Consider the following 21,115-nt stretch of genomic DNA (forward strand, 5'->3'; position numbering starts at 1 on the left):
CTAATGCACTCCCTTGCCACTCCATGAATGCTGTTGGGGCCCTGCCACAACCAAAGCTAACCAATAATCTGGGGGCTGGCGAGATGGCTCAGCTGTTAAGAGTACTGACTGCTCTACCAAAGGTCCTGGTTTGATTCCCAACACCCATATGTAGCTGTAGCTGTAGTCCCAAGAAATCTGCAAGTGGCCTCTGCAAGGCACTAGGCACGCAAGTGGTGCACAGATAAACATGCAGGCAAAATACCCATATATACAAAGTAAAATTTTTTAAGTTTTTTTTTAACATACCTTTTAAAAAAAGAATCTTGTTCTGCAAGAGGGTTGTTGGCCCAATGGGCAAAGGTGCATGATTGTGTGTGTGTGTGTGTGTGTGTGTGTAAGGGTAGTAGCATGTGGCATGAGCCACAGAGGGCACAGCGGGGTGGGTGCATAGTATCTCAGGGAAAGGAGGCTGTTTAGGCTGTATTCATGGTGAATGGGGTATCGGGCAGTCCTATCTGCTTCTGCAGAAAGAACAGAGGAGAGAGGCGGAGGACCTTTCCATGCCAACTGGCTTCCCTCACTGCTGCCATCACCGCCACTAGATGTTGGAAAAGGAATGATTGAAAACCTGAACCTGTAGCTAAGTAATGGAAAGTCACTTGTGCAGTAACTATGATGTAAATGAGGTGTGTATGAAATGTGTCACCCTTCATCCTGAGAAACAGAAGGAGCAGGGATAGGAGTCCCATGAGCCCCAGGAGTCACAAGGACATGTTCTAACAGCCTTATTTGCCCAATGAAAGGAGGGCTAGAGTTATAGTTTAGTTGGTATTTACCCAGTATACTCAAAACCCTGGGTCAGTCCCAAGCATTACAGCACTGAGTGTAGGGGCTGGAGAGAGACAGTCCAGTGATTAAAAGCACATGCTGCTTTTGTATAGGGCATAAGTTCTGTCTTCAGAACCCAAGTAAAACTAACTTATTAACTAACTAAATATGAAAGGAAGCAAGTGGTGCACAGATAACTCAGTACTTGTGAAATTCATCAACTCATGTAGCTAATATCTGAAACATTATTCATGAGATGGCTTCCACTGTTTCGTATGACATCTCAGAAGCCAGGTTTGTGATTTGTAGTACAGCTCATCAAGCTAAGTGTGGCCATGTCAGGAGCTTCTAGTCTAAGACTCGTGGGTATTAACACAGGCCAGCGCACCATTCTGGAGACCCTGGAGGAGGTGGGTGGGGACTACAAGGGAGAAGGGAGGAATGGTGGGAGAGTGGAAGGGCAGAAAGATTCTAACGATGGCAATCTGAGGCACTGGGGGAGGTTCCAATGGAGACAGGAGGAGAGGGGGATTTATGGTTCCTAAGTCCGGTGACAATAGTATAGGCATTGCACCCATCATTAGGTGTCTTGGCAGAGCACTATCTGCTATAAGAATAACATAAAAAGTAACAGTTGGAATACTTTTCCTATTCTACCAGCTTCTGCACTATTATTGTCTCATACGAAACACTCACCACCAACTGAATCATTTCCGTCCGCTGGAACCAGAAGCTGCCTTCCTGTTGGAGAGTTCTCAGCTACCTCGGTTTCCTGTAAACAAATGGCACAGACACCCTGGTCAGAGTCAGGAGACCTGGGGCCCAGGCCTGTTCCTGATTACCAGACTTAAGTGAAGTCTCCAAGATAAATTTCCTGCCTCAGCTGCTCGAAGGCTCTTGACGCTGGTGGCCCAGTGTGGCGTAAATGCTCACCTCAAATGTTCTGCGACAAGTGTACAACTTATAAGCCTCAGTTAAGACTGAATATTCCCCCTTACTCTAGGGTTTCCCTTCTTGCCAACCTCTTTGTCCCAGGCTTCTTACAAAACTAAGTTGGAGACTACAGAGGAGAGAGCCTTGAAAATTCCAAGGTCAAGATTTGTTTCAAGGCTTTAAAGGTGTTTTAATCAATAACAGCTCACACATCAACTGTCTAAGAATGGAAATGAAAACATTAATAGCATGGGGGCTGGGAAGGTATTTGGTACAACTGAATATGAAATTTGACCGTTTGAAAGGATTTAAATCTATGTGTATGTCTGTGTATGTGACTTTGTGTCATGTGTATGAGAGAGAGAGCTGTGAAAGCCAGACGAGAGGGTCGGGTGCCCTGGAACTGGAGTTTTCACACAGCTGTGAGCCAACTGATGCAGTGCTGACAACCGAACCCACGTCCTCTGAAAGAGCAGCAAACACTTATAATTGCTGAGTTACCTCTCTAGCCCCTAAATTGGCTTTAAAAAAAACAACTTGGAACCAAAGGATACTGCTAATCCCAAAGATGGGAGAAAAAAAATCATGGACCCAAATCGTCATGGTCAAATTAATTAAAGCAAGCTTTTAATTCATACACACGGGCTGCCTCACCCTAAGGCAGGGTTTGAGAGGTCAGCATTGGATGTGAGGAAGATAAACACTTACAGAAATCAGGGTAGGGGGTTTCCGAATGGGGGATTTGGCAGACAAAATAGGTGGGGTTACAGGTGCAGAACATAAACAGAACAAGTCAGCCCTACATGGGCTCCTGAAACAAAGACAAGCTTGCAAGGTAGGCATAACAAGGTAATCGTAACAACTGGTAGTCATAACAACAGGTAGTCAGAGGTGGTCATATAAACTTTTGAAGGTTGCAAGATGGTTATTAACTTTTTGAAACAAAGACATGATTGCCATTCCTAGAACAGGCAATATAAAACCATTTGAGGTTAATGTTGGGGGGGGCATAGCCCAAACCTTGAGAAACAGAGGTTTAATCATAAACAGGAATGAGCCTACTTTGTCTTTACTATAAGATGGCCTTTAAGATGGAGGCAGAGGGCTGGAGAGATGGCTCAGAGGTTAAGGCCACTAATTGATCTTCCAGAGGTCCTGAGTTCAATTCCCAGCATCCACATAATGGCTCACAATCATCTATAATAAGATCTGGTGCAGGCTTACATGCAGGAAGAACACTGTATACATAATAAATAAATAAAATCTTTAAAAAAAGATGGAGACAGGCTGGTTTTTTCAGAAACATCAACAATGAAGGAAATGTCTACATAAGGCAACCAATGTCATTCACAATGGTAACACATTAGAAATTAACAGGTCAAACCAAGGCCAAAATCCCCCCCTTTCATCAGGATAGTGCCAGTCTGCACTTCCACTGACAGAGAGTCTGGGAAACAGGAAAGAACCTAAGAGATATGCATGGTACCCAAGAAAGACGAATGAGGCAAGATCCTCTGAACAGATTGGGAACACAGCAAGGGGTGGGGGGGAGTGGGAGCTGGGAAGAAGAGACGGGGAGAAGAGGAAGAGAGAGTAGGTCATGGGGGAACAGGAAGGTTGAGTAGGGGGAAGAGGGAATCATAGGTTAGAAGACAGATCAGGCACCAGTGTGACCTCTAGTGAGCTAAAGGGATGACACCAATTGGCAAGCTAAGCAATAGTGGAGAGACCACCTCGGATGTTCATTCCTGATAATGAACTTGATGTCTATAACCATCCTGGAGCCTTCATCCAGTGACTGATGGAAGCAGAGGCAAACACCCACAGTTAAACACTGAACTGAACCCAAGGAACCCAGCGACAGAGAGAGAGGAGCGATGAGCAAATTGGCAAAGAATGGGCTGGCAAAACCAGCAGAGACAGCTGATCTGAACAGGGGAGAGCTCTTGGACCCCAGACCAACAGCTGGGAGGCCAGCATGGGACTGATCCAGACCCCCTGAATGTGAAAGTCAGTGAAGAGGCCTGGGCAACCTATGGGGCCCTGAGCAGTGGATCAGTGTTTATCCCTGGAATACAAACAGACATCATGTGTCCATAACCCAAAGAGGGTTGCTCTCTCTGCCTGGACTCTTAGGGGAGTGCCTGGACTCTACCCTGAGTGCAATGACAGACTCTAGATATCCCCTATGCGGAAGGAATTGGCAATGGGGTGGGAGGCTGGGGGGGAATGGCTGGGGGGGTGCGGGAGGAGGGGAGGGAGAGGGAATTGGGATTGACATGTAAAACAAGCTATTTAAAATTAAAATAATAAAAAAAATCTAAACAAAAAAAAAAACCCTTCCTCTAGCCATTGGGTTTTGTCTTGTTTTGTGGTGCTAGGGTTCAAACCCAGAAAGCTCTACATGGAATGTAAATACTCCTCTCCAAGCCACACCCCCATTTCTAATCACTGTCCAGCTCTGTTTTGACAGCTCTAGCTACACAGTAAAAGGGAGTAAAAACACAAAAGCAAGCAAACAAACAAACCAAGAGACAGGATTCCTAGCAGGGAGCAGAAAAAAAAAAGTCATTGTTTTGGATGTCTCTATACTTAAAAACTGAATTTTAAATAATAATAAGAGATGAACATAACTTTGGATGAATGTTTTAAAACATGGCAGAAAGAGTAAATTCAGAAATGGAATTAAGAGAACGGTGATGGCTAGTTTGAGGCAACGTGACACAATCTAGAGTCCCCTGGGAGGAATTTTCACGAGGAATTGTTGGTGAGTTGGCGGTGGGGACACCCTTGAGGGCTTTTCTCACTTAGGTTAACTGAGGTGGGAAGACTCACTCTGAATGAGAGCAGCACCACTCTATGGGCTGGGCCGTGAGCTGGATGAAAAGGGGAGAGAGCAGAGGAAAAGCATTCATTTACTGCTCTCTTGACTGTGGACGGAATGAGGCTAGCTCTCTCAGGATTCTGCTGCTAAGAGTCCGGCTATGGCGGGCTGTAACCCGGAACTGTGAACTAAAATAGACCCTTTCGCCCCTAAGTTGTTTTTCCCAGGGTCACTCATCACAACAGGAAAAGACATTAAGACAAAGACCCAACTTACAAAGGTGACAAAGCAAACACAGGAAATACAGTGTTGTCAAGAAATAGGATCACACGCCTCTAGAAAAACACAAAACTTAGATATTAAAAAAAAAGGTCTTGTCTTAAAATATTGCCTCCTGTGGTGAGAAAAAAAAATATTGAATGTTGGGCTGAAGAGAAGGCTCAGCAGTTAAGAGCACTTACTACCCTACCAGAGAACCAGAGTTCAGATCTCAGTCCCTATATCAGGCACCTCACAAATGCCTGTAACTCCAGCTCCAGGAGACCCTATGCCCCCATTCTGGTCTACAAAGCTACACAGAGAAACCCTGTCCCGAAAAACCAAAAACCAAACCAAAACAAAACAAAACAAAAACCAAATTGTATTTCCCTTTCTCTTTATAAAATGAAAACTAAGCACAGTTGCAGAACTGTCCAGGTAGAAGGAAGTCACTGTCTAGATGGACACTGGACTTGTGGGGGGGGGGAGGGACCAGGGGTGTTGGTGGGGAGGGCTCGATATTTAAATGGAATTGAAAGAACCACATGGTGACAAGGAACAATATCAGATCACAAAATAAATTCCATCTAGATGATACAGAAATATGCAAAAGTGGAATTAGTGGGGAAAAAATCTCCCCAAGAAGTCAGAGGCTCATCTTATGTTGGGGAAAGGGTTTAAGGGGCCTATGAGTGACGAGAAGTAAATGCATAGGCTGATTGTAACAGTTAAAAATGAAGTATTAGAACAAATTAAAGGACAAGAATTAAGAACTTGGGGCTGGGAGATGGTTCAGTCAGTAAAGTGCTTGCCACAGAAGTATGAGGGCCTGAGTCCAGATTGCTAATACTACATAAAAGCCAGGCATAGAAGGAAAGTAATTCCAGTTCCAGAGGATTCGACACCCTTTTATGACTTCCTCAGGTGCCAGAAACACACATGGCGCACACACATACATTCAGACAAAACACTCATACACATAACATAAAAAAGTTGTAGGGTGGAGAGAGATGGGCATGGCTGCCTGCACTTGTATTGCAAGTACCAGGTGGGTGGGGACACTTGCTGGCCAGCCACGTTAGCTAGTGAGTTCCAGGTCCAGGAAGAGATCTTGCCTCAGAAAATAGTAAAGTGAAGAAGAGAACTGAGAAAAACATTTGACAAAGACCTTTGGGCTCTACATTCTAATGAGCGCATATGTGTATATACACATGAACACATATGTGCTATACAAGAAATTAGAAATCTATTACCAATGTGAGAAAAGCATACTTACACAGGGGGCATTTTTTTCTTACAAAGTTCGTAATGACATTAGGATAACAATACGCAAAAATGTTTAAAACAAAGCCACGTACATACCAGACCATTGATATTTTCCTACAGCAAAATCAACAGAAAGTGCTAAATGTCCAGTCAAAACTTGTGAGCTGATATAAATGATAAACAGTAGTGTGTATATGTGTGACTGTGTGTGTGAGACCCTGCATGTGTAATTTTGTATATCTGATTGTGTGTGTGTGCCTCCATGTGCATACCAAACAGCACTTCTGTAGCCTTGACTGGAAATCCTACTTCATGGACTCCTTCCCACAAATGTGATCAGAAAGCTAATCAAATGGCGAAAATGGAAAAAAAAAGTATCTGGGCAGGGCTGGTGGCATAGGCCTGTGACGCCAGCTACTCTGGAGGCTGAGGCCAGCCTGGGGAACTTAGTAAGATATTGTCTCAATAAAACATTTTTAAAAAGTGACCGAGGGGGGCTGGAGAGATGGCTCAGAGGTTAAGAGCACTGACTGCTCTTCCAGAGGTACTGAGTTCAATTCCCAGCAACCACATGTTGGCTCACAACCACCTGTAATGATCCCCTCTTCTGGCCTGCAGGCATACATGCAGACAGAACACTGTATACATAACAAATAATAAATAAATCTAATTAAAAAGTGACCGAGGATGTAGCTCGGCTGCAGAGTCTCTAGCATGTATGAGGCCCCAATACGTCAAACCCTTCCTTGCCACAGTATCTGATCCATTCTGGGCTGCCCCAGGTTCTGAGGACACACACAGCAAGAATGTCACAGAGACTCAGCATGTCCCACAGAATGGCTCCGAATTTCAGATCCTCTGGAGGGACACAGGTGTGTGGAAATGACTTTAAGAAGGCGAAGAGGCCACTCTGGAGTCCATACCCAGGCTCCCTGCAGGGTCCCACGGTCCCACTCATCTCTATGTGGTCACCCTAGGCTCACACATCCATGATCTGCTGCTGGCACTGTGTGCCGAGGGGAGGCCACTACTCCCACCTGACCCCGCCCACAGGAGCTGGGCAACATGGGCTGGGGCCTTGTAGAAGTTCAATGGCCACTTGATTGACAGTGGATCCAGAGCTCCAATCACTTTAGTGAGCCAGGACAGCAACCCGGGAAAGTGCAGATGTAGCCTCCTCCCTGGGCTGTACAGCCCCTCAAATGCCCTGCTTCTCAGGGCTGCAGAGATAGCTCAGTGGTTAAGAGCACTGGCAGCTCTTCCAGAGGACCTGGGTTTGAGTCCCAGCATCCACATGGAGGCTCACAACTGGCTGTAAGCTCCAGTTCCTGAGGATCCAATGTCCTCTTCTGGCCTCCAAGGTCACCAGGCATGCTTGTGATGCACAGACAGACAGGCAGACAAAACACTCATACACAAATTTAAAAACACTTTGGTCTGCAGTACCTCTGGGGCCTCTGCTGAAGGGCTGTAGTGAGAGTCGTTTCCCACGCTGGATGTCTGCCCTCTCAGAAGAGACAAGCCCACAGTGTTCACATTTTCAGAGTTCTGTTGATGGCCTAGAAGAGAAGGAGATCCCCACAGCAAGTGCACAGGGGACCCATCAGCCTTTTTTATCTAAGCAGAGTGACCTAGCGACTCCAACACTGGATAAGGAGGGGTCATTCTCGCTTGGGACTGCCCTCAGGCGAGAAACTGAATGAAAACAACACACATACAATCTCTGTCTGGTTGTGCTATAACCAGAGCAGTCCCCCGCCCTCTCCTGTCCTGACTTTTATCCTCAGTCTAGGAGTTGATGACTCTGCCCCGACCACGCCCTACTATCTCAGACTTGGTTTAGAGAGTGAGGGAGGGAATTAGAGAAAGTGGCAGATGGTATATCAATTGCAGGGGCAAGAGAGGGAGCTAGACTTCAGGGACATTGGGGTGTGGGACACAGGGAGGGCAATTCTGAAGGAGATTAAAATTCGATGTCCACGGGACCCACCCACCCTCAGCCAACACTCACCTGGATAGGCTCCTTTCACACGCTGAAGTACTTGCCTCCATACCCCAGTCTTCCAAAGAGCTAAAGCCACAACAATCAGCACCAGGAGCCCCAGGAGCCCCAGGGACACTGGGAGCCCTAAGTTAGTTCCAAGTTTCTGAGGGCCTTTGGGGACACACTTCCGGTTCGTATTCGGGGTACAGGGAATCTTTTCTTCTTCTTCATTGGTACACCTGGGCACACACAAGGAACAAATGATACGATTTTGTGAGAAGGCTGCTGGCCAGATGTGGTGAAAGGGGAGTCCACCCACTCTGCCCAATGTCCCCGAGATGGTGTGAAAGGAAGGACAGGCTCCTTGTGTCTGGGCACACATCTGGGCACACACAGTGCAGCCCTTGAGGAACTCTCTGTAGGCATGGTGACAGTGCAGCCCTTGGGGAACTCTCTGAAGGCATGCTGACAGCCTTTTGGCCTTTTCTGCAGGGTGTGTGCTGAACTGACTGCCTTGGGCCACTGGGAGACCCTAAGTTAGGAAAAGAGAAGGACAGAAGCCTGTGTGGTCACCACTAAGCCATGTCCCTTTGTCAACACCAGGTGGTCAGGGAAGAGGAAATGAACTACTTTCCCTCGAACGGCTGAAGACATGTGAGACATGTGGTATTGAGGAGACAGGGCCCGGGGCGAGGCTGGCTGAGTTGGCTCAGGTGCCTCTGAGGACCCCCAGGGAGCCACACACACAGCCTTGTTATCATGTTTGTGGGCTTGTAGCACTTTTGTCTTTACAGGCTTCTGTCTGCACAGGAATTCTGAGGTGATGTAAACACAAACCAGGCTATATGCTACTCATTCTCAAGCTATATTCTAGGGAGAGTAGACACATTATCTGGTCAAGGGAAAAGAAGCAGGCTCAGAGGACCCCAAATGTTTAGGGATATCGTGTGGTGTGGGAACTCCAGGGATTTGGAGAGGAAAAAAGAATACAGGAAGTTTGGGTCTTCTGGGGTTGCCCTGGGCCCCATGCCATACTTAGGGGAGCATTTCTGGCAGAACTCAGTTGAGTTTTCATCTTCAAAGGTTTCCTGTTTGCACTGACACTCCGTGTTTCTGGTGGCGATGCATCTGCTTTTTTCATCTTTATCTGTAAGAGTTTGAGGGAGGAGTTTTCCTGATTACCATGGTAACACTTCCTCACAACACAGTTCCTTCAGCTCCAGCTCCACTGAACTTAGGAAGTAACAAGGATCAGTTTTTATTACCACCACATGAGGACAGGAGCAAGGGATGTACAGAGGATGGTCTTCAAGCTCCTGGAAACAGGAGGAGCATTAAGCAGGGACTGAGTGCTCACACCTACCAAGAGATCAGAGCCTAGAACGAGAGAAGCCTAGCCCAGAGCCAGCTGGGAACCCAGCCTGCAACTACTCAGCCATTCCTTTCTTTGTAACCGACTATGAAGGTTAATCTCAGTTGTTACCTTGATAAGATCTAGCATCATCTGGGAGACAGATCTCTGCGCACGTCTGTGAGGATTATCTTGATTAAGCTAACTGGCGGGAAGGCTCATACACCCTGGGTGGCCCCATTCTTAGACTAGGTTCCTGAACTTCATAAAAAGGGGACAGTGAGCTGAGCACACACATCTATTACTCTCTGAAAACGGGAGTTGAGCAGCTGCTTCAAGCTCCTGCCCACCTTAACTTCGCTGCAATGATGGATGGTACCCTTGAACTGGGAGCCGGTGCAACCCATTCTTCCTTAACTTGCTTTTGTTTTTTTTACATTTTTAAAATTAATTTACGTTTTTTACATTCCAATCGCATCCCCCCCCCCACCTCCCATCTGCTCCACGGAGAGGGTAAGGCCTCCCCTAGGGGGTCTGAGTCTGTCCCACATCTAGTTGAGGAAGGATCAAGGCACCTCTCCACCCCCACACCCCTGCGTCTAGGCTGAGCAATGTATCTCTCCATGGAATGGGCTACACTAAGTCAGTTTGTGCATCAGTCTTTTTTTTTTTTCTTAATTATTTATTACATACACAGTGTTCTGCCTGCATGTATGCCTGCAGGCCAGAAGAGGGCACCAGATCTCATTACAGATGGTTGTGAGCCACCAGGTGGTGGATGGGAGTTGAACTCAGGATCTCTGGAAGAGCAGCCAGTGTTCTTAACCTCTGAGCCATCTCTCCAGCCCCATTGTGCATAAGTCTTAACTTGCTTTTGTCAGAGCTTTCATCTCAGCAACAGGAAAAGAAATTAAAACAATAATCTACCACCTAAACACTTTAGCAGGCCCACAACTGGAAAGATGAGTGCACGCTGAAGGTTCTAGAAAGAGTGGCCTCAGGTCTCACAGGACTAGAAGGCAGCCAATACTAAGAAAAAGGCTGAGCCGGGCATTGGTGGTGCACGCCTTTAATCCCAGCACTCGGGAGGCAGCGGATCTCTGTGAGTTCGAGGCCAGCCTGGTCTACAAATCGAGTTCCAGGACAGCCTCCAAAACAACACAGAGAAACCCTGTCTCGAAAAAAACTAATAAAAAAGAAAAGAAAAGAAAAAGGCTGATGGATTCTGAGGGTAAGGATGGAACACAGAATGTTACCTGTAGCTGGAGACTGACCACAGGGACAGGGGGAGACTCTCAGTGGGTCTTTTCCTTTCTAAGCTAGTGTTACATCCCATTACCCACCCTTCTGACTTCAACTTCTGGAAAATGCAAAGCAGACTACTACTTGTGGTCACTCAAGATTTGCTACTGGGTATCAAATCCATTACAGAGTTGAGGAGACTCATGCTGGACCCAGAATGGAATTAATGCCCTATTCCAAATGTGCAGGGCTCTTTACTCCTCAATGCTGGAACTCCGACTGGAGGCTTCCCTGTTCCACTTAGAACAAGGCCCAGCTCTAATGTCATGTGCTCGGTGGAGGCCGCCACTCCTCAGGACAAGTCTTTGCCCACTGGCACCAGGGCACCTCCTGCTCACCAAGTGTGCCGTGTTATAAATGAATGGGTGGTGAAGGCAGTGGCAACTACCCTGTCCTGCATCTGGGGGTGCCAAAGGGCAGATTGGTTTCTACCTCACTCGCAACTGATGGTCTCAATGATTCCTGAAACAGCACAAATTAATTCTTCAGGGGTTTGGCTTTTTAATTTGTGTCCCACTGCATTAAGGATAAACGGAGAACAGGGTGGGAGAAAGATGAAATTGGGCTGGCATTGAGGTGTCCAAGTCCACAGCAGTTATGAGCCCCACCGATGGGAGACAGCCCCTTTGTTCCGTACCTTCCTTACAGACGCTGCAGGTTCTGCACGAATTCAGCTTGTTGACAAAGTCGGTGTAACCTACGCCATCCTTGCAGCGCAGGCAAACGCCGTTCTCGTCTGACAGGTAGTAGCCTGAGGAGGAAAAGAGAGACAGTGAAGGGAACTTCAGGACTTCCAGAGATGCTGTGAAGACCTGTGTCCTAGACAGACAGACCTGGGAAGAGGGACTGCAATGAAGGAATTGCCTTCCTCAGACTGGCTGTGGGCATGACTACGGAGCATTTTCTTTCCTTCCTTCTTTTTTTTAACTTTTTAATAAAATTCTGTCTTTTTTTTCTTGGTTTTTCGAGACAGGGTTTCTCTGTATTGTTTTGGAGGCTGTCCTGGAACTTGCTCTGTAGACCAAGCTGGCCTCGAACTCACAGAGATCTGCCTGCCTCTGCCTCTTGAGTGCTGGAACTAAAGGTGTGCACCACCAACGCCTGGCCCTCTTTTTTGTTGTTATTATTTAAATTTTTTAAAATAAAAAACAATGTTATTTTACATATCAATCCCAGCTCTCTCTCCCTCCCATTCTCCCCACTCTCTTCCTATCCCACCCCCATTCACTCCTCAGAGAGGGCGAGCCCCCCCATGGGGAATCATCGAAGTCTGTCACATCATTTGGGCCAGGACCTAGACCCTCCCGCCTATATCTCGGCTGAGCAAGGTATCCCTCCAGAGGGGATGGGCTTCAAAAAGCCAATTCATGCACTAGGGATAAATACTAGTTCCACTGGCAGAGGCCCCATTGAATGCCCAGGCCCCCAACTGACATCTATGTTCAGGGGGCCTGGTTGGTTCTATGCAGGTTCCCCAGCTGTCAGTCTGGAGTCCCTAAGCTCCCACTTGCTCAGGTCAGCTGTTTATGTGGATTTCCCTAGCATGGTCTTGACCCCTTTGCTCATCATTCCTCCTTCTCTACAAATGGATTCCAGTTCGGCTCACTGCTTAGCTGTGAATCTTTGCTTCTACTTCCATCAGCTACTTGATGAAATGTTGGGTCCTAGCCCCCATATGATATCTGTAGGTCAATGGTGCATCCTGTTTTCCAGTCCAAGTGCATCTTGCTTTCTAGTCCTGGCTTATTGCCCAGGCTTTGCCCCACTGACATCAGCCTTTAGCAGGAGGAAAACACTCTTCCACCTGGGGTTTTTCCACTGTGCTATAAGCCTGTACATAAGTCTGCTCCCTCTCTACAATAAAGAAGATTCTCTTAGCACGAACAGCCAGACAGTTCAATCTCCAGCCTTTTGCCTGATATGTTAGATTCACTCATGGCATGGGCACCACGAGTGGAGGTCCCATGGAGATTTGGAGAGACTTGGAAAGATCAGGAAAGAAAGGATATTGTAAAAGAAAGTAAAGACTCAGGAAAGAAAGGAACTGAAAATGAGTACCTCAACTTCTAACAGTAAAATTGTATGGTTAAATCTCCAAGCCTGAGGGATCAACCTCAATTGGAGAGTGGATTATTTAAATCTCCAGGCTTTTGCCTGACTCACCAATATTGGGAAAGAAAGAGGAACCTGAGAGATTGCCCTGGAGGCTGGCCAGCAGGTAAGGATGTGAGGGTGTATTTTGAAAATGGGTACCTCAGCTTCTAAGGTGTATTGATAGAACAGTTAGTAGAATTGTTAGAGAGATAAGGTACCAACATTGAGAGGAAGACAGCTAAAGATTTTATTTTAAGTTTGGAAAAGACAAATCCATGGTTTTTACACTCAGGAGGGCTTAATATCCCTGACTGGGAACAAGTTAAAAATTATCTCCAAAAGGCTCTTCAGAAAGAGGGACCAGAAAGTTTTCCTATTGCTGCCTTTCCCCTTTGGAGATTAGTGAAAGATGCCCTATCTTGTGATAGTGCTAAGATGAAGGAACAAATGACTGATCTTGAAAAAATATTTAAAAATGCCCAGGAGGAAGAGTTAGTAAATTCCTGCCCATGTTTAGCCTTAAACTGTACTCCTAATGATTGGCTCCAATTGTGCAGCATTACAAGGAGTGGGTATGGCTGTAGCTCCTGAATGTAGCTGAGAACTTCTCAAATGGAGAGATGATGAGGGGCACACTTTTTACCACTCAGTTATTACTACTCAACCAGATATCACCACTCAACCAGTTGCTTTAAGAAATTCTGTTACCCGTAAGTTGGAAGACTGGACAGGACTGGGACATTTTTAGCTGGGGCCATTGTGACTAAGCCTCCACCCACACAGCCTATTAAGTAAGAACAACCCGTGTGGGTAGACCAATGGCCCCTATCTAAAATAAAATTGGAGACTGCTCATCAGCTAGTACAAGAGCTGGACATATTGAACCTTCCACCTCCCCTTGGAATACACCTACTTTTGTTATAAAGAAAAAATTAGGAAAATGGCACCTGTTACAGGATTTGAGAGAGGTCAGTAAAACTGTGATAGCCATGGGTGCCACACAACCAAGTTTGTCTGCTCTGATAGAAATTCCAAAAGATTGGTTTTTATTGGTCATTGACAACATTTCGCTCAAGTCATGCTCCCACTAGGGTCTTTTGGCAGATTGGACCCACTCTTTGGGTACATGATCATGCCTCTCCTTCTAAAGCAATTAGAGAATACCCACAAGCAGTTATACAACTTATTCTTAGGGAATATAAGATAAGTTTGCAAATCTTTGGCAAAGGACCTGATGTTATTGTTACCCCTTACAACTCCTCTCAAATTGCCTGGTTATGATTGGGAATGAAAAGATGGTGAAGGCCATGAGGGCCTTTTTTGTTTTAATTCAAGGATTGGCTGGAGCTGTTCTGTTACAAGAGTTTTAAATTAAGGAAGTTTTATTTCAACAAACTAATTATGACCTAGGGAAAAAGGATGACTAAAAGATGTATGCATGTTCTATATGTATGGTGTGGCCATACTGGTATTATGAAATGTGATTGTGAATGTGTGAATGTTGACAAAAAGAACTGCTTGAATTGCTTTGGATATGATTAAAAGGATACTTAAGTTACTTCAAATATAGTTAAGAAGTTACCTAAATTGCTTTAGATATAGCCAAAAAGAACATCCAGCCAGTCAGTTTCTTAACAGGAGAGGTTGGCGATTTGAGTCTTCAGAGCCAGTCAATGGGAAAATAACAGAAGCCTGCAGCAGGGCCTAAGAGCAGAGGGAATCTACATAGATGATAGAGTTTAGCAGAGGAGAGGACACAGGTATTCTCCTAAACTTTTATGGTTGGAAAAAGAAATCTAGAGAAAAAAAGTTTTTGAGAAGAAGCCTCAGGGAAACTGCGGCCCTGTTAGGTCCCACCTACAAAGGAGTCAATTAGGCCATGTCAGTCAGCTATCGAGAGCTTTACAAATTGGATCAGAAAAAGCACTCACAAACTTCAAGTAATTTTCAAAAGTTATTTGGGACATAGTATAGCTTGCAATCTTTGAGTGATTTTCAGAAGTTGTTGGGAAATATTAAATAGTTACGTACTTTTTTAAGGGCATCTGCTAGTGATTCAGTGATTCCAGTTTACCTAGATGTTAACTAAGGAGGGGTAGACAAGTTCTTCTACTGTTACAGTGTAGTCCAGCATCAACAGATGTTAGCAAACAGTTCAAACAAAATTGGTTGCTTTATCTCTGGTAGAAAGCTCTGCAGTCTCATAACTTTCATCATCAGAATAGCCCATGTTAAGAAAGCAATTTGGTTTGACTAAAGAGACTGCTCACCAAAATTGTCAAACAATGAGGTGTGCCCACAAACTAATTTAAAAATTACAGCAAATGGTTCTTACTCATATTGCAGAATTTGACAAGTTAAAATATGTGCGCATGGCAGTTGACAGGTATTCAGGTTTCTTGTCAGCCACTAAACAAACGGGAAAAGCCACCATATATGTGTCAAAAGATGTAAAAAAGGGGGGCAGTAATGTACCCAGTCCCCACGTGATGCACTAAATCATTCCCGCTTCATTTTAAATGTGGATGCCAGGGAGCAATCTGCTGCAGACAGATTCTGGCATGATGGAACTGGAGCGACTTTTGTTCAGGTCAGGGGGAGAGAACCATGTACTCGACAGTGGAGAAGACACAATTCTGCCTTAATTTGGGGTCGAGGGTCTCTTTGTGTTTTGTTGCAGGAAAAGAATAAAGCTTGGTGGCTGCCAGAACATTTGGTGAGATACGTGGAGCCTGCCCAAGCCAGTTGGAGTGAGATTCCCCTGAACCAGCGTTCCTGACCCTTACTGTCATTGAATCTACAGCCTGAGAAAGAAAGGAAATCTCGGCTTGAGATTTCCAGTTTCTCAACAGGCCTGTTGCATCAACTTCCCAGACCCGTGAGCTTTCATCCCGGAACCAATAAAGAACTGGATGACTAGCAGTTTGCCCTTGAGACACAGAATTCATTTCGCCAGTTTTTTCCTTTGGGGAAAAAAGAACTCATTTAAAACAATTGGACACAGGTATGGACCGTGATGAATAACCAAAGCCCGTTTTCAGTATTTGAATAGGACATGGCCACTTAAAAAGCTGTTGGAGTGGTGAAATATCAGCCTTGGTGGTTCGTTCATGTTCCTGGAATCGCACCTATGCTAGTGTATTTCTCCAGAGAAATGCAACTAGCCCTAATGCAGCAAAGAAGAGACTTTAGCATCACTGCTGGGGTGACTGTAGCTATTGCTGTTGCTGCTACAGGAGCCATTGCATCTGGGACTGCCATCTCACAGTCTTTAACTACAGCCAGCACAGTGAATAAACCAGCAGAGGAGGTAACAGAGGCTCTCAGCACTCAGAGCTCCTTAAATAACTTAATCCAGGTAGGAATTTTAAATACACCCTTAAACCAGGTCACCTACCCCAGTGCACATTTGTGTTACCCCCTGCCAAAGTTTATACTCATCAATTGGTCGATCAAATTATTAGGTTGAACGAGACCCGGGATCCTCCATCCTCTGGAGAGATCATCCTTAGGGGATCCCAGATGGCAGGCTGCTTAATCAAAAAATGGGCCAGGTCCCTAACTCTGGGCATTGTAGCCATGGGACTTATTATCGTATACTTCATTTGGCTAAGGCACCTCGGCGCTAGACAAGCCCAGGCTTGATTTGTCACTCAAGAACCACAGAGAATCCTTCAGCCCGACTATGGTTGAGTCTACAGAAAAATTAGACAGTCAATGACAGGTGAGACTAAGGGGATGCCAGCCAACATAAGACAGGAGGGTCATGCAGCCTGGGTGATTTCTCCATTGATGTCCTAGTCACCTGAGACAGGCACTAATATATATATATATATATATATATATATATATATATATATATATATATAAAGATGGGGAAGATGTTGGGTCCCAGCCCCCATGGGATCTCTGTGAAGTTGCTGGTCAGCCAACAAGTGCATCCTGTTTTCTAGTCCTGGCTCACTGCCCTGGCCTTGCCCCACTGACATGAACATCTAGCATGAGGAAAACACGATCTCTTCCACCTGGGGTTTTTCCACTGTGCTATAAGCCTGTATATAAGTCTGCTCCTATATAAGTCTGCTCCCTCTCTACAATAGAGACCTCTTAGCACGAATAGCCAGACATCTTGTCTTTTAGTTCAATCTCTAGGCTTTCACCCAATATATTAAACTCGCTCATGGCGCAGGCACCACAATGAAGGCTCTATAATAGCATTTAAGAAATCTCATTATAGGGGAGGGGCATTTAATGTACCCCTCTCCACTACTGCTTAGATTCTTAGTTGGGGTCATCTTTGTGGATTCCTAGGAATTTCCCTGGTGTCGGGTTTCTCATTAAGCCCATAATGACTTCCTCTATTAAGGTATCATTTTTCTTGCTCTCATTTTCTGTTCTTCCCTCAACTCTACCTTCCTGATCCCTCATGTTCTCCCCCCCCCTTTCCTCTCTCCTACCTTCCTCCCCCCTCCCCCCACACTTGCAATTTACTCAGGAACAACTTGTCTCTTTGCCCTTCTCAGGGGTCCTTGTATGTCTCTCTTAGGGTCCTCCTTGTTTCCTAGCTTTTCTGGGGTTGTAGGTCTCACTGTGTAGCCCTAGTTAGCCTAGAGCTCAGGAACAAGATTGGTCTACTACATAAGCACATTCCAGGACAGTCAGGGTTAAATAGTAAGACCCCCAACCTCAATAAATAAAAAGAGAGGATTAGGAAAGAATAGTATGAACCTTGGTAAACTACATAGGCAGATGGTGGAAAACCAACTCAAGATGAAGCAATTGAGTACCTGTTCTCTTTCCAGTTCTTCTAGGACCTTAGGCCTACATCCCTATCACAGTGAAAGAGGTTGGTCCTCCACTGATTGGAGTAGTAGATAGTGTTCCTAGTGACAGGGTCTGTGTAGTGAAGGAATATAAGATACCACTGTCGCCGGGCGTTGGTGGTGTACACCTTTAATCCTAGCACTCAGGCAGGCAGATGTCTGTAAGTTCCAGACCAGCCTGGTCTACAGAGCAAGTTTCAGGACAGCCTCCAAAGTCACAGAGAAACCCTGTCTTGAAAAACCAAAAAAAAAAAAAAAAAAAAAAAAAAAGTACCACTGTCTGCAGCACTCAGCAGAGATGGGCTGTCTTCAGTATAGGTGGCTCCAGCACAGAGTCCCCTCCATGGGAACTGTGCCTTCTCAGCACCTGCAACCTGTTCCGTTCAATCCTGGAAGGAGGCTGAAGCCATGGCCAAAAGGAAGGGGCAGCAGCTGCTCTGCTGCTTCCGCCTCCTCCTCTTTTTCTGCTGCTTCTTTCCTTTCTTTTTATTATTCCAAGGGTCTTTCACATCATGCATCTTGAGTCCATTCACTTCCCCATCCCTTTGCATCTGCCCTCCACCCCTGCAACCCCTCCCCTGCAATCCCTTCCCTCCCAAAATAAAACAGAAAAAAGAAAGGAAGGGAAGGAAGAGGAACTGGATAGACTTGTGTAAAATAAAAAAAAAAAAAAACAGCATATAAAATTAATTCAAGAAACTAAATGGAAACTACCACAACTCACAGAAAACATGGAGATAAAGCTTCATGACTTTGGATTTAGAAGATGATCAATAAGTATCCATGGCAGAAAAGAAATTGGAACTGAAAGGACCAGAAGACTGGAAGAACGCGGAGCTGGGGGTGAGAGGATGGGGCCAAAGACTGGCAATCAATCTCGAATGTACCTGGTTGACAGGTTCCATCTGATGGGCTCTGTGGGTCAGCTGGGCGGTCACGAATTGGGTTGCCTGTCACTGTATTTATCAAATTCTGCAGAAACAAGGCAGGAATTGCCTTAAGTGGCTGTTGGCTCTGACCATCCCAAGGCCATCTCTCATTCCCTTCCCTCCAGCTTCTAAAATGACATGGACCTTAGACCCTCGCTCATTTCTAAAACTTTCCAGTACATTGTGTTTCTTTTTTTTTTTTTTTTTTTTTGGTTTGGTTTTTCAAAACAGGGTTTCTCTGTATTGTTTTGGAGACTGTCCTGGAACTCACTCTGTACACCAGGCTGGCCTCGAACTCACAGAGATCCACCTGCCTCTCCCTCCCGAGTGTTGGGATTAAAGGCTGCGCCACCAACGCCCGGCTTAGTACATTAAAACATCTTCATCTTAATCACTGTTAGCATACAGGCCAGCAGTGCTAAGTGCTTTCATACTGTCATGTAAACAAAATCCAAAATTCTTTTCATCTTGCAAAACTGAAAGTCGGTACCCATTAAAATAACAAACTGCTCACTCCTCCATCCAGCTCTCCATGCTGGCAAACACCCCTCTGCTTCTCTTTCCTCTTTCTTTTATTTGTTTTTTCAAGTAGCTAAAAAAGAAGTACCAAAAGTAGCTAAGAGCCAAGAGAGTATGGAAAAAAAAAAAAACGGTTCTTATGCAGTGCTGCCTGGCACTGACTGAACATGCCTCAACCTTGGTTCCTGCTTTTATTCCACTTGCTTTTTTTTCAGACATAGGCATGCTCCACCCCGACAGTACTAAAACAGGAGGTGGAGAACTGCAACCAGCCTGGCAAAAATGAATATATAGTAAAATATAATTAATATGTGAATATGTATAAAATAAGTGTCTCTAAAGAGACGAGTGTGTGCCTCTCTGACTATTATTAGAAACAGTGGACTCCAAGAAACTGGAATTCCCCTCAATAATCTCGTGCTGGCAGATGGGAAAAGGCCAGATTCTAGGTCTCTTGGGGCCTTTTTACTCTTTCTAAACCCAATGAATTGCAGAGCCCAAGAGGCCAAAAAGAGAGACTGTGACGTGCATGTTCTCATAGATAAAGCTAATGTCTGGCAGGGCTGCTTCTCCTAACCTTGGGAAGGCAGGTGTCAGAGGTCAGCGCCAGCAGCTAGGCAGGGCCAACCCCACGCTCTGACTCCCACCGCATCCGCTTCTAGTTTCTCTCTGTCCCGTGGGTCCTGAAGGGTAACCAGGTCCTTCCCCCTCCACCAGCCACCTCGTCCCAGGTGAGTTTTGCTGGGTCAGCTGGGTCCTTCCTTCCCGCCTCTCTGCGCCCCACCTAGATCTTTCTCCCCTCTCCCCTCCCTGTCCCCTCCTCCCCCGGCCCAGCCTCCCACCTAACGTCAGATCCTTCCTCCTTCCACCTTTGGGTCCTCTCACTTGCCGTCTGGTCCTCCCCCCCCCCCCCCCGTGGAGGCCTGCCTCGTCATATCCTCCCCAGTTTTAAGTCCTCCGCCCACCTCTCCATCCCAATCTGCCCTACCCCAACTTCGGGTTCCCCACCCCCACCCCACCATCGAACCACCCTTCACCGTCGAGTTCTCCCTCCTCCACAGTGGTGTCCCTGCACGCCGTCAGAAATCCCCTCCCGCGCGCGCGCGCGCGTGCCCCAGGGCATGTGCGCTCCAGACCTGCCGGGCACTTGTCTCCGGCTTCCTGCCCCAGTACTGGGCAGTGCGCTCTGCCCGGGCAGCGCCCTCTCCCCGGACGGACAACGATACTCACCAGTAGCAGAACGACGACGACGACAACTTGTAACTTGCCGGTCTTCAGGACCCTAGGCCTAGGTCCGCGCCCCGGGAGTAGGCTGGGCCCTGGGGTGTGACCTGCCCAGGCCGCAGAGGCAGCGGGCACTCTGGGTCCCAGAGACTTCATGGTTGCACTGATCCCGAACCCCGCGGCTTCTCAGAATTCACGAAAAAGAGACGTTTTCTCAGCCCAGCAAATTTCTTTGGTGCCCGTCCTGCGGCACCGTGCTTGACCGGACTTTTTAGGCTCCCAAAGTCCCGCTCCCGCGCGCGAAGCAACTTTTATGGAGTTTGGGCGGGCACCATTCTTTCTGGGAGGAGCCAGATCACATCCAATCCCTTTCCTACACTGAAACCTGGGAGCGCAGTCGCGGGGAGTATAGTCTTAGGACAGAACTTCAACAACTTTTTTTTTTTTAAAGAATCATAACATTTTTATTATAGCTTTCAAGTCATGGATATGTCCATGAATTTAAAAAACTCATAATATTCGATAGTCTGCCTACCCCTTCATTCCTTGACTAATGTTATGATTGTCACCCTAGTAACAGAAGATAAATCTGTGCTACTATACCGTTCAGAACACTTTTGTACCATCAAGGAAAGACTAAGCTCACTGGACACCTACCCCTCGCTGCCTAAAGACCTACATTTGCGCACACTGAACACAGCACAGAGCTGGTCACAGGAACACCTGCGTGTGCCCACCCCCCCACCCCCGCCCCAGCGTCCAACCACTCAGCTAGAAGACACTTGAGTTTCAGCTTGC

The 21,115-nt window shown here is 46.3% G+C and overlaps 1 protein-coding gene across 1 annotated transcript in view; it reads right to left on the minus strand.

Annotated features, from left to right (window-relative positions):
• LOC101833926 (tumor necrosis factor receptor superfamily member 10B) overlaps positions 1–20,660 on the minus strand; it is a 23,887-nt gene extending 3,227 nt beyond the window's left edge. Inside the window, exons 1-7 of the mRNA XM_013114016.3 lie at positions 20,324–20,660; positions 18,533–18,617; positions 11,366–11,479; positions 9,111–9,222; positions 8,103–8,314; positions 7,538–7,650; positions 1,507–1,582 (exon numbers count right to left, since the gene is read on the minus strand). Coding sequence (XP_012969470.1) covers positions 1,507–1,582; positions 7,538–7,650; positions 8,103–8,314; positions 9,111–9,222; positions 11,366–11,479; positions 18,533–18,617; positions 20,324–20,473 — 862 coding nt within the window. The 5' untranslated portion in view covers positions 20,474–20,660. The remainder of the gene's footprint in view (positions 1–1,506; positions 1,583–7,537; positions 7,651–8,102; positions 8,315–9,110; positions 9,223–11,365; positions 11,480–18,532; positions 18,618–20,323) is intronic.
• Positions 20,661–21,115: the final 455 nt, after the last annotated feature.

This window comes from Mesocricetus auratus, unplaced genomic scaffold (assembly GCF_017639785.1).
Source record: "Mesocricetus auratus isolate SY011 unplaced genomic scaffold, BCM_Maur_2.0 Super-Scaffold_2245, whole genome shotgun sequence".
Taxonomy (NCBI): domain Eukaryota; kingdom Metazoa; phylum Chordata; class Mammalia; order Rodentia; family Cricetidae; genus Mesocricetus; species Mesocricetus auratus.